This window comes from Falco biarmicus, chromosome 7 (genome assembly GCF_023638135.1).
Source record: "Falco biarmicus isolate bFalBia1 chromosome 7, bFalBia1.pri, whole genome shotgun sequence".
Taxonomy (NCBI): Eukaryota; Metazoa; Chordata; class Aves; order Falconiformes; family Falconidae; genus Falco; species Falco biarmicus.
In genome coordinates, this window is record NC_079294.1 from 44,278,898 (window position 1) to 44,295,913 (window position 17,016).

The 17,016-nt window shown below is 38.3% G+C and overlaps 1 protein-coding gene across 1 annotated transcript in view; it reads left to right on the forward strand.

Annotated features, from left to right (window-relative positions):
• Positions 1–17,016, forward strand: part of JAG2 (jagged canonical Notch ligand 2) — a 72,505-nt gene that overhangs the window by 31,440 nt on the left and 24,049 nt on the right. The window contains exons 4-7 of the mRNA XM_056347065.1: positions 2,744–2,998; positions 4,060–4,120; positions 15,709–15,839; positions 16,220–16,339. Of these exons, the coding sequence (XP_056203040.1) occupies positions 2,744–2,998; positions 4,060–4,120; positions 15,709–15,839; positions 16,220–16,339 (567 nt within the window). The remainder of the gene's footprint in view (positions 1–2,743; positions 2,999–4,059; positions 4,121–15,708; positions 15,840–16,219; positions 16,340–17,016) is intronic.

A 17,016-nucleotide genomic window follows, 5' to 3' on the forward strand; every position in this document is an offset into this window, starting at 1 on the left:
TTTGAAAGATGGACCTTCTATTTTGGATCAGTTTTAAATCTGAAGTAAAACATAATTCTTATGCTTACTCTGGTACTTAAGAATTTAGTATTAGAAACTAAATGGCTTGGAGCTGGTTTCCTGATGCCTTTTGTAGTTCAGAGTAAATTATTTGGTTTGCTTGTTTAGGCTGTTAAGTCCTACTTTTACTGATACAAGCTAGGGGAAAAGCTCTTGAGACTCAATACATTCTTTTCCAGAGGAGTTTGTGGAGATAAAGTTTGAATGCTCCAAAAAAATAATAAATAAAAAAAAAAGCACTATTGGGTTATTTCCCCTGTTCTCGACCCCAGGTATCAAGAGGACTATTCTGCATAGGTATATTTGCAATAGGTGTAATGCCTGTTGCTGTTGTTTAACTGCGACTGGTGAATCTGCATTAACATGAAGATGCTTCATAAGATTTTTGTTACATAAACCACTCTCTTAATCTCTGGATTTGTTCTTCAGTCCATCTGATGCACTTTGAGGAAACACTTCTCCAGCAGTGGCTGTTGCAGCTGTTTTGATGATGTGTTGCTTATAGTTGGAAAATAGCTCTATTAGACATACTTGTTGTTTTTCAAATTCTTTGAGCATCCAGTGATTCAGCACTTTTCCTTTAGTTTTTCAGATCAATAGTCCTTAGAGAAGGAAAAGGTTATAAAAGAATGTTGAATCTAATCATGTAGCTTTTAGTAGTGACTAGTGGTATGATAGATAACCTGCTCAGTGCAAAAGTAAGAGGCAGCCTTTTCTAGCTTGCCGGTTTCTTGTCAGCTTTGCTACTGACCACATTCTGCTGGATGACAGGAGTTCACATGTAGAAATTAAAGAACAGAGGTAGACTTCAATGTGTCTTGTCTAGCCATAAAATGTTTTGTGCAGGCAAGCATGAATTGTAGCCTATACATGGCAATACCACTTCTAATATTAAATCAGAGAGACACTTTGAATTCTTAAGAATTGGAGAACCTTTCAATGCTTAATTAAAACAGCTCTTTGTTTTTTTGTAAGTTCAGTAGAGGAAAGATTTTTATGATAGAAGCAAGCTTGGAAAAAGATGTTAAGGTAACAGAGTACATTGCAGAGCCCATCAGTTCTGTAGCTTTCTTTTTCCTTTAATACTGGAGTGACTGAAAATTGTCACGAGCCTTTTTACATGCCAGAGGGAGAGTACAGCTTTGATAAGATGCACAGGATACTTCTATGGTGTCAATAACTTTCTAGGTGAGAAAGTTACTCCTTTTGGTTTTATTTTATAAATGGATTAGATGAATGAGTTCTAGAAAGTAAGTAGAGGTGAAAGGCATTTGCTGAAAATTATAGTTTAGTATTGCTTGCTACCAGCTTGCCATGTTTTGTATTAATAATCTGAAGTTTAGATTATGTCGCTGCCATTACAGTCTCTTCCTGTGTGCAAGTTCTTAGTTCTTTATTTCTTTTAAAGTGCATTTTAAAGAATCTTTATTTAAAGAAAACGGATGCTGAAGTTCTGAGCTGGCAATATTCTAGCTATTTCATAAATGAGTATGAAATTCATATATACAAGTGAAGCTTCTATAACTTTTTATTTCCTAAATGGTGTTTGGAGTTCCAGCTGCAGCTTGTAGAGCCACCTAGAAAAACTCTTGTGGTAGGATGTTGCTGGATTTGAATAGTGAAAACACTTGAAAACTCTTTTCACTGGGGTTACTCACTGTCTACAGTTACCCTTACTGTGCTTTGCTTTTTCTTAACATTTACTGAACCAACTGTGTAATTTAATTTTACTGACTATAATTGCATCTTATTGCTTAGTACTGAAGCTTCTAAACCAAGAGTTAAAATGGATAAAAATACAAAATGGATATTCATAAAAATGAAAATACTTGTTGGCAGTTCCATGGTCCTATATCCTAGAATCATCTTGTCTCGTGTGATAGATAGATATACTTTGTGCACATTTGGTCTCAGTGCAAACTGGCAGTAGCAGTGCTGCTGCTTTCTGTGAGGGCAAGGCAGGGTGCTTATAAAATATTGCAACAGTAATCACAATTACCAGTATTTCCATTGGGGATAAGGGTAGGCAGGATACAGAGCTGACAGTGGCCCCTTGACAATCGTAGGTTCACTTGTATATTTCTTCTCAAAAGGTCAAATACTAGCTACACACTGTTCTATGAAATGTTTGTTAAAGATATTTTGCCTTTATTGTAGAGAGAATGATAAAAATGGAAAAAAGTTAGTTTATGTACATAACACAAGCCTACCAGAGCACTTACTATTGCTTAGGAATTTTGCAGCCAGGTGAGTTTACTATGTGTTTTGCTTTATTTTTAAAACTAAACTTGCACCAGAGAACTTTTATCTCGGCTATGAGGTTATGCAGATTTTGCAATTTTATAAGAACAAAAAGGAGGCAAAAAGAGCCTCAGATCAAGATAAAACTGCTAGTTATCCGTGTGTGGGTGTGGTATGTTTGGCTGACTTGAAAAATAAGCTATTTCCTATGGATTATGTTCCAGGGTTTTTTAATATTTCCTTTGGGAGACTTCTTTTAAATTGGCCTTCCTGTAACGGACTTTGCAAGGCAAAGGAAAATTCAGTTATACAGTACATCTCTATCATCATAACATTTTCTTACTAGGTTTTCTCTTAACCAGTTGAATACTTTTGATGTGAATTTATATGCTCTTGTATCTCTCAAATTTGTTGCCTATTGAATTTACCTTGTTTTAAAAAGGTGAAGACTTGTTGATAGAACGAGTGGCACATGCTGGCATGATCAACCCAGAAGATCGATGGAAGACACTACAGTTTAATGGTCCTGTTGCCCATTTTGAAGTACAAATAAGAGTGAAGTGTGATGAAAACTACTACAGTGCTCTGTGCAATAAATTTTGTGGCCCTCGAGATGACTTTGTTGGTCACTACACATGTGATCAAAATGGAAACAAAGCCTGCATGGAAGGTTGGATGGGAGAAGAATGTAAACAAGGTAGTATTGTTTGCTTCATTTTAGATTAGGTCTAGTGTATATATAATGGGTGTAAACTGCAGTAGGTATTTCTGTAGTGTGAGGGCTGTAGCATATTAATTTTAACATATACATTGTCTTTTTAAATTATTATCTTTGAAAACATATCCTCTGTGAAGAGTGGAGCCCAGCATAGGATACAGTGTTGCTTGCAGTGTGCGCTACAGGAGCTGTACAACAAATTTAAGATTTAGAATAGTGAAACATCTTTTTACAAGTTGATTTTATTGGATGGTGGTGTTACTTCAAAGCAAAATGACGTTACATCCAGTAGCGTAAGCTTTTCTTGAACAGCGATGATTTCAGTAATATTGTAGACTTTGATACTGTAAAAATGCCTTTATAACACTTTTTTGCAGTGAAAAAGTTTTAAGTGTAATGTACGCAAGACTGGAAGCTTTTTAATAGATCTTAATGTGAACAGAAATTCAAGTGTAGTCATCCTTTTTAATGAACCACTCAATCAAATCTCTGCATTTTGCCTTCAGTCTCAGTGAATAATCAGCACTAAAATTCCTCAACAGAAAGAAGAGTGTGTTAAGTACTTAGTTTTGTTTTCTGGCCCTTTTCAGTAAAAAGCCTGTTAATGACAGGGGAGACCATTTTTAGTATTTACTCAAGATCATGTGTATCTTTTGAAGCTTGGGATTTCCAGCATAATACCAGTCTAATACCAGGTGTAAAACAAACAAACAAAAAAAAGCAAACAAAAAAACCAACAAAACCTGTATTTGATAAACATTTCAGTGCTGATACTCTTTCTGCAAATGTATTTGGTAGCAACTTTTTCAAGGAGTTACCTTAAGTTACTCTTTTCATAAAGAGTTGTAATGGGGTTGTGTTTTGTGAAGTAGCTAGCTGGAAGCAACAGCTATTGGAGCATGGCAAAAGACAGTCTGCTTTGCACAGCTAACAAATAGGCTAAATGACAGAAGCCCTATCTGGAACTGTTCAGCTTGCTGCTGTACTAATGGATACCTAGCTGCCCAGACTGATGCCTAAATCTCTTCTTATATTTACAGCTGTATGTAAACAAGGATGTAATTTGCTCCATGGGGGTTGCAGTACACCTGGGGAATGCAAGTAAGTCTGTGTGCACTTGAGTATTTTATTTGGAGTACTGATATTTCTAGCATTTTCTGTGTATGTTGCTACTTTTTAAGAAGTCTACTTTAAAATGGAAAAAATCTTGTGTCAGAACATGAATGGAAATAGGTCTGAAGGAGATTTCACGTGTGTAAGAACTGCATATACTTTATACTGTTTTGCAGTCCTTTTTTTCACATACAGGGCTGAACAGATTTGCTTCATGTAATCCAAAACTGCCTTTATCAAACGAGAATAATCTTTTTTCTTCTTTTTAAAATCCTTGGGGGCTTTGATCTCTATGTGCTACTTGTTCCCCTCAAATAAAAAGGGGAACTTGCTCTTTGGACTATTAAGACTAGGAAATGCTCACAGTCCTAGAATGTTTAATACATATATTTGATCACCAAAATACAGTAAACTTAGCTTTTCCAAGAAAAAAAAGGTCTTTTTGGTAGCAATGGAGATACAGTGGCAAACCCAACCAAAACTTTCTACCCCAGGTGAATGGTTTTTGTTTCCTAAATGTGAAAGAACTGTCTGAAATGTTTCTTTTAGTTTGTGATGAAGCTGAAGTAGACTCTGTGATAGCAAGGGGAGTTGATTGTTTCCTTGTAAAGGTTCAGGCATCCAGTGTAGTAGGTCAAGGGGAAATGGGGTGTTTATTTTCTACTGGCTGTTGAAGAAATGGGGCAGGTGTACTTGCAAGTTTGGGATCCTGTGTAAGTTCCCGAGTTTATTTGTGGTTAGAGGTGTTATGCATCATTGTAAGAGCAGATTTGTGCAGCAGTTCCATTGTAAGCTGTATTTGAATCTGCTTGCTTGAAATGATGTGAAACTGAACTGGCTGCCAGAACCCCTGAGAGCTGTCAAATACCATTTGTGGCAAGCTGTGATAGTTTAAGGCAATTCTGCTTCATCCTCCTACTAGTAACTGCAACAACCATCACAGAAGTGGCAGAAATAAGATTCAGGTTGCATAGCTTCGCAGGGCTTAGAGCTAAGCTGGGGCTGAAGTGCCAGTCTGAGGTATTTTGGGTGACATGCAAGCAAGTCCTGTCCTGCTAAAGAGCCTGAAGTTTCTGACAGTGGGGTATGGCAGATAACAAAGTAAACCTTAAATCATTGCACCACAGAGAAGTTTCAGGACAGAAAGAAACCAATCAGATGCTGTTGACTTTTGAAAGATTTGTTGTGTTGTAGCTCTCAGAACTGACTGAAAACCGTAAATTCCAGTGTACGAGCTGCAGCGCTTCAGCGCATGTGCAGTTTTACTGCTGAAGAGCTATAAAACCTCCCTTAAAAGATATTTTTTTTCCCCAAGGCAGATGTTTAAAACAGTTTCCTTTTTGTAAAAAAGAACATTTCTATTTAATATTGTCTGTGATCTTTTTGTATCATTAAATGTTTTGCTTGTAATCTTAAGTATTGTGTGTCCCTACTAATGTTGGTGATACTTTTATTTAGTTGCAAGTAGAGATTTTGATTGTGGTTGTGAGCTGGGCCAGTATCACTTCTGCCCAACTAAGTAGTATGCCTTTCCTGGAGCCTTCCAAGAATGATTTTTTTTTTTCCCCTTGAGAACCTACTCTAATGAATTTTAATTCATGTAAGGGTTTCTGAAGTCCTGTAGGTATTGTAGGAGTGTCCTAAGAGCCTGTGAATGTTTGCTTTTTCAATGCAATGAGCCTTTGAAGAAAGGTAAAAAAGCAACAAGTTTAAGTAAATACAAAACAATACACTTTTTTTGGTGGGGGTGAGAGGGGATGATGCAGTTTCCTTCTTAGCTTTCATTTCTGTGTGATACCAGCTGTGTCTGGGAAAACAGAAGTTGGAGAGGAAGGGAGTACAAAACCTTTGAAGATGGGGGCTGGGTGGCCATGGTACCTTTAAGGTGTCTGTCAGTCGGTGGTCTCATGAGTGAAACCTTTCCTTACATCAGTTCACTGCCATGAAGAAGCATCTAGTGTTTTAAGTCTAGATGCCTCATTCTAACCTGTCCAACTAAATAAAGCTCACAAAAATAACGCTGAGTCTATTGAAGGATTCTGATCACAAATCTCACTGCTTTGTTGGATGCATTCTCTCATTTGAAATGAGAATGAGAGACTTCTCATTCTCAGAGAATTCTCAGGGGGAAGGAATGAGGGACTTCGTTTCAGATGGATTGCGTGCCATCTGCCTTGTTTCTTAATGCCTGTCTGCTGAAGTGATGGATCTGTGATCAGCATGTTGAAGAAAAGCAATGGCCTTTCTGTGTGTGGCCACTCTTATCTGCAGTATTGCATAAGACTCTTGGCTACCTCTTTAAATATGATTTGGTAGCCTGAGCTTGCTCACACAGATAACTTTAACTTTGTGTTCTGTAATAGTTATTAGGCTATATTAGAAATGTTGCTTTTAACCCAAATGGATAATGCTTTCTGTAGAAAAATGATGCTGAACTAAAAATAAGCAAAGCTTACAGACATGACCTTTATCTTCAGCAGTACAAAGGAAGCTGTTATTTAAAAGAAACTGCTGTTTCGTGCTATTGAATTATAATCTGGATTCCTTCATCCTGGTTTTTGGACAGTTGCCACTGTCATTTAACAGGTGAAAACAATGTCCTTTTAATTCAGAAAGAAAATGAAAATGCGAGAAAAACATGGGCCTGAGATTTATGGAAATCTACTGGTGCCACTAGCTAATGAGTTTCAAAAATCTGCAGTGGCATTTATAAATAGAAAAGTTGGAAAATTGTTTCCACCTTCAACTTGTATGAACATGCAGGTGACTTAAGCAATGGTTCTGAGGCTTCAGCCTAACTCCCATAGAAAGGATCTACCTTCCATGCTTTGATGTTTCAATGTAATTTAGAGCTGTTCTTGGATTAAACATTATACCAAAAATGGATCTTCAGTAGCTGAATGGCTGCAGACTGTTGATAAAGAATATGTTATTAGCTGTAACTGTACATCATCTGTTGGGCAGGTTCATGTACCCATTGTTTTGAGAAAGTTATGGAGTTATGAAGTTTGCCATTTCTTCTGTTAAGCTTTCTTCAAAGAAATGGAAAATAAGTGGGGCATGACCTGATGTAGGAATGATTTGTGGTTTGGCTGGGTCTAGGTGATAGATTTTTGTGACTGTGGAGGCATTTCAGAAAAAAAAAAATAAATTGCTAAATAATAGCAAAATTACATCCTTGAGGAAAGCAAAAGCATCTTAGCTAACTCTTGCAAAGATGGGAGATTGAAATGTTCTTAAAAAAAAACCACACCAAAGTGCACGTGCATACACACACACACACAAAAACGAACCAACAACCAAAAAAACCTTTATTCATATCTAGACTCAAAGGGTTTGGCCACTGTAATCTTCTTCAGGTTTTTTGTGGGTGGGGTTTTGTTTTTTGTTTGTTTTTAAGCCTGCAGTGGCAGGGCAAATGGTCTCATTGATTGATTCACCAGCACAAAGTAGTAGGAAGGATTGTCAGAGAAGCAACATGGCCAAGCAATGATGGTTGGTGCTTTTTGTATGTTTTTGCATCATTTTAAGTACTTTGTTAAATTCCATTAAACTGTCTAGAGAAGAATGAAGTTTGATCTAATGGCTTATAACTGGCTTAGGCTCAATCGCCTTATGAAATTATGAAAGTTGAATATAGAGAAACCATAAGTGACAGTCTCCTTCCTTGATTAAAACTGCTGACTTGAGTATGTTTGGTACCACTCATAAACTGTCAGTAGGCTTAATGGCTTAATCTTTCACTTCCTTGTGATCCAGAGTGGTATGGGTTTGGCAGAAGTCCAGATATGCCTCGTATCTTGGCCTACACTGTCATATTCCTGCCAGGAAGATGGTGTTTTCAGAAATGTTTCTACTTTTCCTGTTGCCTTTGAATGTTTAAATTTCTCTTCCAAAGCAAAACATAAGGGATCACTTCTCTAACATTGCTCAGCTTGTGTTCAGCTTCTGGAGCTATGGTAGGACCTAGGTTACGTCCTGGGAAATGCAAGTCTTGCTTCACACAACTGTGATGGAAAACTTTCTTTAGAATGTGTAGACTAACGGAAATGAATTGGAAGTGAGATTGCTAATAGTACTCTAACATGAATTTGTGCAAGGTGAGCAAAGCAAGCATACAGTCTTTAAAAATTTAAGTAAACTGTTTTATCTGTGCTGTGAACTGTCTTATTCTAGAATTACTCCTGAACTATATGTGACAATTTTGGTTTTACAGTGTTGGTGGGGTTTTTGTTTGTTTTTATTTAATCACATACCTGATGTTTGCCCTATTGAAACAGATTTCTCAAACATCCTGTCCAGTGCCATGCCTTTTGTAGTCCTCGTATTCCACTTCAGCCCTGCTTGCAGGGCTGATTTCTTGTGTCCAGCAGTATCTGCAGATGCTGTAGTGGTTTTGCTCTCCCAAGTGGTTTTGCTCCCTTACTCTGTCACTATAAGGGCCAGAACCTGCTCAACTATTATTCAAGACTTTTACGGAGATACAGGAACAAAAGCTTGAGTTGCAAAATGAGGTACAGCTAACTACCTGGAGTGTTGGGGTTGTCATAGTATTCTAGACATCCTTTGTTAAATGTTAATGGATTGCATAGTCTTCCACCCTTTTTAGTAGAAGGCCTACCAATATCACTAATGTGTTGCTTGTGTTTTCAGGACAGTTGGGTGGATTACATGGTTAACAGTCAGCATTGGGGAACTCTGAAGTGGAGGGGAAAAAAAAACAGTAAAATGAAAACCCAAAAAATCCAGACAGCTGGATTCCTGTAAACTCATTCTTGGGTACAAGGAGATCTGGTAAGGCATTTCAAAACAGTTTGTTATTGAAAGACTTCTAGAGGACTAACAAAAGATCATAAATGACTGAAAAAAAGAAGGCAATAAAATGCCTGCTCCTAAAAATGAGGAGAAAGTAAGAGATGGTAAGCTTCCATACTAACTAGATCAAATTGATCAGCCAGATCTATTTGATATGGTTGGTTTACACAATTGTTCCGGAATGGAATTATGAGACAGCTCATAAGCTGTTCTGAACAGTAAACTAGAAAAAACCTTGAGGAGTGCGTTAGCTGCTGTGGCATCTGACCATTTCAGTTCCTGTGGTCTTGGAGCAGCTGTGGTCCCTAAGGAGCATAGGGCTATTGTCTGGCCCTGCCAGGAGTGCACTTGGTACTAGTACCTGGACATCTTCTTCCTAGTCTCTTCTTTGATGCAAGATACCATTTCACAGCTTCAAGTTTCAAGAACTTGTAAAATTGTTACAATTGTTGCCTGTCTTATTATGCAAGTTCTTTTTCCTGTTAATATAACCAGTATGCTTTTACTATTGTTTTTTATGTCCTAGTGGTATGCCTTGTTGGCAAGTATTTCACAAGTAAACATACTCAGACAAAAAAGAATTCCATGTTTTATTGGTGAAGGAACTGAGGCACACTCAGCACTTGCTTGGATGGTTAGTGAGTAGGAAGGCAGAGAGTATGTCCTAAAGGTGGATGCTGCTTCCACGAGAATGTGAGCAGGTATACAGGAAGTAAAAACATGTAGTGCTTTAATTTGTGTTTGCAATAGTAGGCACTGCAGAAAAATTAGAATAGTAGATCAAAGCAGCGTTGAGAACCCAAAATCCATGCTAAAACCACTTAAGGCTGTTTTTTAAACAAATTTTAGCCTAGCTCTCATCTGTTCTTGTGGACTGAATGGCTGTTTGCAGCTGGAACACATTAGGTGGCCTCCTGGCATACATGGTCTTACATTACCTTAGCTTAACCTAAAAGGAATTCAATTCCTTTGTTCCAAAACAGCTCTGATGAGAACCAACACACCATCGACAGGAACAATCAGGCAGTTCACTTAAAAAGCATGCTCCTGGTGTGAACTAATGCAAATGCAAGCACACCCTTAGGGCCACTTACTGCAGGATAACTGAGCAAGGGTTAAATCGTCCCTCCTATCAGCTCCTTCACAAAACTCTAAATACAGTAAATGAGAAGGGTAGCTTTCACTAACTTCCTTTATTAGAGGAGAAAAAGTTTGTAGAGAAAGGTTTGTATCATTTGGTGCAGTAAGAATGCTGGGGGTGGGAGGAAAAGATGACAAGCTTTCAGGTAATTAAATTATTTAAGTTCATCTTTTCCTTCCCTATTCACAAAGCTATCTTGCCCATTTCAAATGTAGGAAGGTGGGGAAAGTGGTTCCGGGACAAATCTTAGTGAATGAGTACTGTACTAACTATAACATTGAAGCCGGATGCTCAGAATTGTAGGATCTAACAGCTAGACCATATTGCTGCCTGCTGTGCAATAATTAATCTCTTAAAAGATTAAACAGACTTTCTTATAGTTATTTTAAGTAAATAACTAATATAAAGCTATTGTTCTGGCCTATGCAACGCCATCCTGTTCACGTCACTAGAAAATTTAGTGGTTTTCCATTTAAGAGGGTTATTTCTCCCCCACCCCTGAATGATGCATTTTGCTTCTGCTCTTAATGTCACTGTTCTGCTTCGTTTTCCTGTGTTCAGTGTTTTGGCCACAGCTTCCATTTGAAATACGAGTGGGAGAAGCTCCCTCCAAAAAGCCTGCTTAAAAAATGATGTGTAAATATGTCTCTGTAATCTTTACTTTGGCCTTTGTAGGATGTGCAATATACCACTAAAGTATAACCTATGGTAATTAAAGACTTACACCATGTTGCCTACATCCTCCCTATGGAGGGATTTTTTAAATTGACTTTTAGGCCCCATGTTCTGACATAGACTTCAGAAATAGCTTAGTTTTGATTTCCTTCACACTGGTGGTTGCTGTGGTTTAACCCTGGCTGGTAATTAAGCACCATGTAGCCACTTGCTCACTCCCCCCCTCACCCAGAGGGATGGGAGGAGGGTTGGAAGGGAATGTAAAACTCGAGGACTGAGAGAAAAACAATTTAATAGCTGAAATAGAATAAAAATGAAAGAACACTAATAATGACAATAACAGTTATAATGAAAAGGGAAAGGGAAAGAATAACATCCAGAGCGAAAGGAAGAAGGGAACACATGGTGCACAACGCAACAGTTCGCCGCCTGTGACTGATGCCCAGCCAGCCCCTGAGCAATGATCCACCTGCCCTGGCCAGCCCCCCAGGTATACATACCAGGCATGATGTCCCATGGTATGGAATGCCTCTTTGGCTAGTTCTGGTCAGCTGGCCTGGCTGTGTCCGCTTCACAATTCCTTGTGCCCTTCCAGCCGTTTCACTAGCAAGGGCTGACAAACTGCAGAGTCTCAGGTCAAAGCCAATACAGAGCGCGTTAGCTCCTAAGTAGATAATTAACTCAATCCCAGCTGAAAGCAGGACAGTGGTTTAGGTGTATTTAAGTGTTAAGTGCTGACAAAGCTCTGTAGCTAGGTGTAGAACAGAACCTATTGAGTTATCTTCTCGTTCTCATGTATTATGAGCCTTTTCATACAGTTAGTCGGGGTAGATTAGTGGTTGGATGAGACCTGCAATATGAAGTTTCTCAGCTGAAATTTCTGCACAGAAAGTCCAGAACTCTCAAATAACCAGAGGAATAAACCATGTGTGAAGATAGTATTAAACAGCAGAGTTAAAGTTGACTGTTGACAGCACACTAACTTTTGGCAATGTAGCAGGTGTCTGTCTTCCTTTTGGATGAGGAGTTAATCATGCAAGGTGCTGAGGGACCATGGTTTACAGACCATCAGGACAGGGTACATCTCTTTGCTTTTCCACATCAGTTGCATAAGTGCTATTGTAGGATTTGATATAAAATCATGGAGTTTGGAAAGAATCTCCGGGGTCGTCCAGTCCCACCTCCTGCCCAAAGGAGGACTAGCTAAACCAGATTGCTCAGGGCCTTGTCCTCACAAATCATGTAACTGTTTACATACAGCAACATGAGATCTTTCCAACACTTTGTGCCATCTGATTTGGAAATGCTCAGTTTCAACCTAGCTTTCAGTAAGTAATTATAACACAAACATCCTCAGAGGAAAATAAAGGCATCAGTATCAGCTTTTTCCTTAGTTATAACTGTTTCAGAGAAACATAAGGAAAGCACAGTGCTGTAGAAAAATCTATTTTATTGAACTTGACTAGTTTAGCTTTTTTTAATAGCCCTGGGAAAAGAAAAGAAAAAAACACCACCAAATCCCAAGTCTTGTATTTCTTTCTCCTTTCTGCACTTCGCCCTGCTCCTGCCTCTTGAGTACCTATGTATCTTTTGAATTGTGTGTAGTGACGGGTGCTTCTGTAGGATTCCTTGATACTAAATTTACTACTTCAAACATGTTGAGAGTTACTGTAGAAAGTCTTTCTTATCCTGGAATTTGGCTGTTTGAAGCCCCACTGTCTTACTGTAACCAAATATACACTACAAGTTAAATTATTGTGGCTTTATATACTTGTCAATGACACCAGTATTTTTCCTGCATGGTTGCAGTTTCTCTAATCTCGAGACAGAAATGTTATCTAGAAGCTTTGCTAATGTTAATTCCTGCCACCTCCCCTTCCTCCAACCATGTATTTAAATTCTCATTTTCCTGTTGCCCACCAGACTTTCATCTAAAGGAAAATGAAAGCTGTGAAGCGTGTCTGTAGAACTATCAGGATCTTTTCTGCAGGTTCTTGGTTTCAAGATAACTAGCAATTGTTCTTCTATTCCTATTGCCTGCTCTGCGTTAATCCTGACCGGAAGGGATGCTTTGGTCTGGGAGCAGATGCCTGTACTTCAGCCTTCCATCAGGAAGTTACTAAACTGTAACAATCTATTTATGGTAGCTTCTTTGTACTGCTAATAACCCAGCAAGGGCTAAGATCTCTGATTTTTGTTTTGTGTGCGTTTGGTTGTAAAGACAAGTTAGACCTGATGAAGTCAGCAGAGGGGAAGGACAGAGGAAGTAGAATCTTGATTCCAGTAAGAATTTTCTTTGCCCATTGAACAATGGGAATCCTTAAGAATTCTCTAAATTTGGTGCTCTTATTTAGTCAGACATGAAAAAAATTTAGAATTGTAGAAACTTCCAACAGATTATTCTCAGCTGTGGGGGTCAGGGAAGAAGTAACTTTAGCCCACTCCTAACTGTTTCCTTTTGGCTTTTACATAGTAGTTGTTACTTAAAAAGGAATTCTGGTTTGGTTTTTTAAATAAAGATGTTGCTTTTATACTGTACCTTTTGGGCTTCTCATAGTGGATCATTAACCTTTTTTCATCCTTGTGTTTTGGCTTGATATTTTTCTCATAAATGACAATGCCCATTTCTGAATTGATTTCACTTTATTGATCGCATCTTGCTCTAGGGGTGAGCTGAGATCCATGTAAACATTATCTTTTTAGAAGGAAGTGGAATTAAAGCTGCTCTAGCACCTGCTAATGTAGGATGCGACCAGACTTCCTGTTCAAGAGGAAATCCTAATTTACTCTTCCTTGTAAACTGAAGGCTGATCAGCTTACCACATAGTAACCTTTTGACTTGTAAACACTGTGTTCCTTTGGACTGCTTTTCGACTCTAGAAATTATTTCCCTCAGGCTTGGTGGTAACTGACAGTAAACTTTGTGTTGAGTATCATGAAAAACCAGCCACCCTTTTCTGCTGAACTAATTTTAATGCAGTCGAGCGTACCTACAAACTCAAGTAGGTGCTTAAGGTGCCTCCTAGTTCGAAGAAGGTGGCTGTATTTTTCTTTGCACTCTTTATCACCAGTGCAGTGTTGAACAAAGAAACTTGTTATCCTTTGGGTTTGGAAAACAAATTGAGTTACTGTGATTATTTGCTTTGTGATGCAGACTTTCAGCCCTTGAAAATGCTTGTTATATGTGGGTGGGGAGTTGGCTCTGGCCAGGATAGTCATGGTGAATCACTGGCAGTAGTGCCAGCTTTGGCGTGGATGGAGATTTGGGTTGGGGCCAGTAAAGTGAGTTACAGTACTTTTTTTTTTTTTAATCATTATTATTATTATTATTATTGCTTATTACCAGCCCCTGCAAAGATTTTGTTTTCTTTTCTGTCCTTGAGGAGGAAGGAAGAGATCAAATTTAGTGGGAGCAGTATTTATTTCCTCTTACTGCTAATACAGCAAAAGAAAGCTGCTTCTGAAATATGTATGTTCTCCAGGCTTCCTCAGAGGAGCAGTTGGAGGCCCCTGGGCTAGGTACACGGCTGAGGGTCTCTGTAGGATCCCACAGCTGTGAGGTGTAGAATGAGGAGCAGATACTGGGACTGACAAGTCTATAGAAAAAAAAAAGTCTTGCAAAGATCTGCATCTAGATTCCTTCTGCCTGTGTAAATAGTAGAAATTTAAATAATATGCTGCAGGCATAACCCATGTTATTCCTTTGGGGATTGATACAGCTTACTAAAATGGGGGAAATAAATATTCACAAGGAACCAAGGCTACTCACTTATAGTTTTTTCCTTGTCTTCTCTCACCACACCCCAAAGACTTAAGAATTTATTTTCTGTTGGTATTCAAAGCATGTTGATAATAGAATGGTGGTGTTAAATCTAAAAAAAAATAGTTTCCTTTCTAATGCATTTTTCCTCTAGGCATTAGGGCTCTACTAGCATGCATGTGATCAGCTCCCATTCAGTGTGTTTTTATGCATCTCTATTGCTAGTATGGCTCTTAAATCGTTTGTAAGAAATACTCTTAAAATGACAGGCAGAACCTTTTTTTTTGTTTTTCCAAAAGAGCAAGCTTACTATTTCTTTTTTATGAAAATGTGTGTGAAATATATGTTAAAAAAAAAAGCATTAGCCTATGTCCTCCTTCTTTGTTTTTTTTTTTTCTTTTTCAGTTCAGACTTTAATACTTTTCCTATAGCATAATCAGTTGCTTTTGTTAGCAGAGTTCTGTTACAGATAACATAAAGATACTGGTCTCTGAAGAGGTTTAGTTTTAAACAGTTTTAAAATTTTGTAATAAATGAATTACTAATAGCTTTTATTTCTGTTCTCTTTTCTCCTTTCTCCAAAGAGCACTTTTGTCATAATGTCACTAGAGATCACTGAGGATATAATAGGAAAAATCTGTAAAAAAGGTTCTCTTAAGAAACTAAATCCTGAGAAAATTGTCAAGACATGCCTCTCTGGCTGCCCTGGTCTTTCAAGACTTGTAGCACTCTAAAGCAGACTAGGTAATATCTTGAAAACTGTCTTGATAGAGAGAAAAAAGCTATGGTACTTGGTGCAGTAAGCCAGCAGTCTCCTTTTGAAAGTAATTTCAATTTATTTTTTTATACCAATCACAATTTTTATCCTAGTGTGTGATGATTATGTGAAGATGGGACTTCTTGTGAAAGAACAGCCTAGTTTATGTACGGTTCTTATAACATGTAGTAGTGCTTGGTGGTGTTTGCTGTAGTATGTAATACGGTTGAGCAAGATGAGTTGCAGTAAGGATGTTCAACAGCACTAGTATGTCCCTTCTAAACAGGAGAAATAAAGTTGTGTTGCCTGTTACACATTGAACAGTTGACCTTGTTCTTGAGAATGGTAAGTGTAGTGTTCTAAATACCTGTAATGCTGAGAATTAAGCATCATGTTGCTAACTTTTAACATGTAAACTTACATCTTAGGTGTCATTATGGTTGGCAAGGACAGTACTGTGATGAGTGTGTCCGCTACCCGGGCTGTGCTCATGGGAGCTGTAATGAACCATGGCAGTGTAATTGTGAAACCAACTGGGGTGGCCTGCTCTGTAACAAAGGTACTTAACATCAATGTACAGGAAAAATAAAGTTGCATGATTAACTGATAACTCATTAACCCCCCCATATTTTTTTTTCCTGCTAGTGTGTGACTACCTGAGTATCTCTCTGCCTAATTCTTGTGTGGCAGATCATGTCTAAATGTCATAAGTGTTGGAAATTTAAGACCAAAGACTTGGAATGGTCCTGAGTCTTCTAACTCTCATGCAGTTGTCCTCTTGCTTATCCTTTCCTGTTCTGTGGATGATGATAGGCTAGCTAACGGAGTATGGGGATGATGTGGGTGAATATTCAAGCCAGAAAGACATCTGTATGTCTGACTAGGGGTTAAAATGGTGAGATTTGTGTTCCCTGTTGATTGATGCTTTTCTCTGTCCAGATCTGAATTACTGTGGAAGTCATCATCCCTGCCTGAATGGTGGAACCTGTATGAATACTGAACCAGATGAATATCGCTGTGCTTGCCCAGATGGCTACTCTGGAAAGAACTGCGAAATTGGTACTTTTGGATATTGCACGTATCTTTAGAAATCTGAAACTGTTTTAGGCATGGCTACATTCTAGTTAGCCAGGTGCCACTTACATGCTTACTGTTTTTTTGTTGTTTTTTGGGGGGCTGTTTTTGTGTTTTTTTGTTTGTTTGGGTTTTTTTGTTTTGTTTTTTAGACTAGAGGAGCTGTTTTCTCCTTTTCAAAAGCTAGCTTTGTTTCTGAGAAGGGAGGTGTGAACAGTGGTAGTGTGCAACCTGTCCTTTCAACTTGATTGTTCCTTTGTGTGATAGCGGGATAGGCCAGCTCAGTCTCTCCTGTCTAGTGCCTTAGGCTGGCTAGTCAAAAAACCCACTGAAAACAACAGAAATGCTGCAACAGTTTCCCTTGAATTTAGATAAGACTGAGAGTACTTTTTCCCTTTGATTTCTTCACTTCCTTAATCTAAACATGCAGTTGGGCTATAGTTTCATGGAAATGGGTTACAGTTGCACCTTTCCCTGTTACTGTTCTCCCTGCTACACCTTTTCTTGTCTTCTGGCTTGCTTGCAAACATGCATCTTATACAAGCTGGGAACTACAGGAGGTAGCTATGATGGGCGCTTCAGTTTTAACTGTCATGTGTGGTTTTGGCTCAATTTTTGGCTGTCTAAATGTGTTGACTATCCTTTTTGATCAACTGAAACTT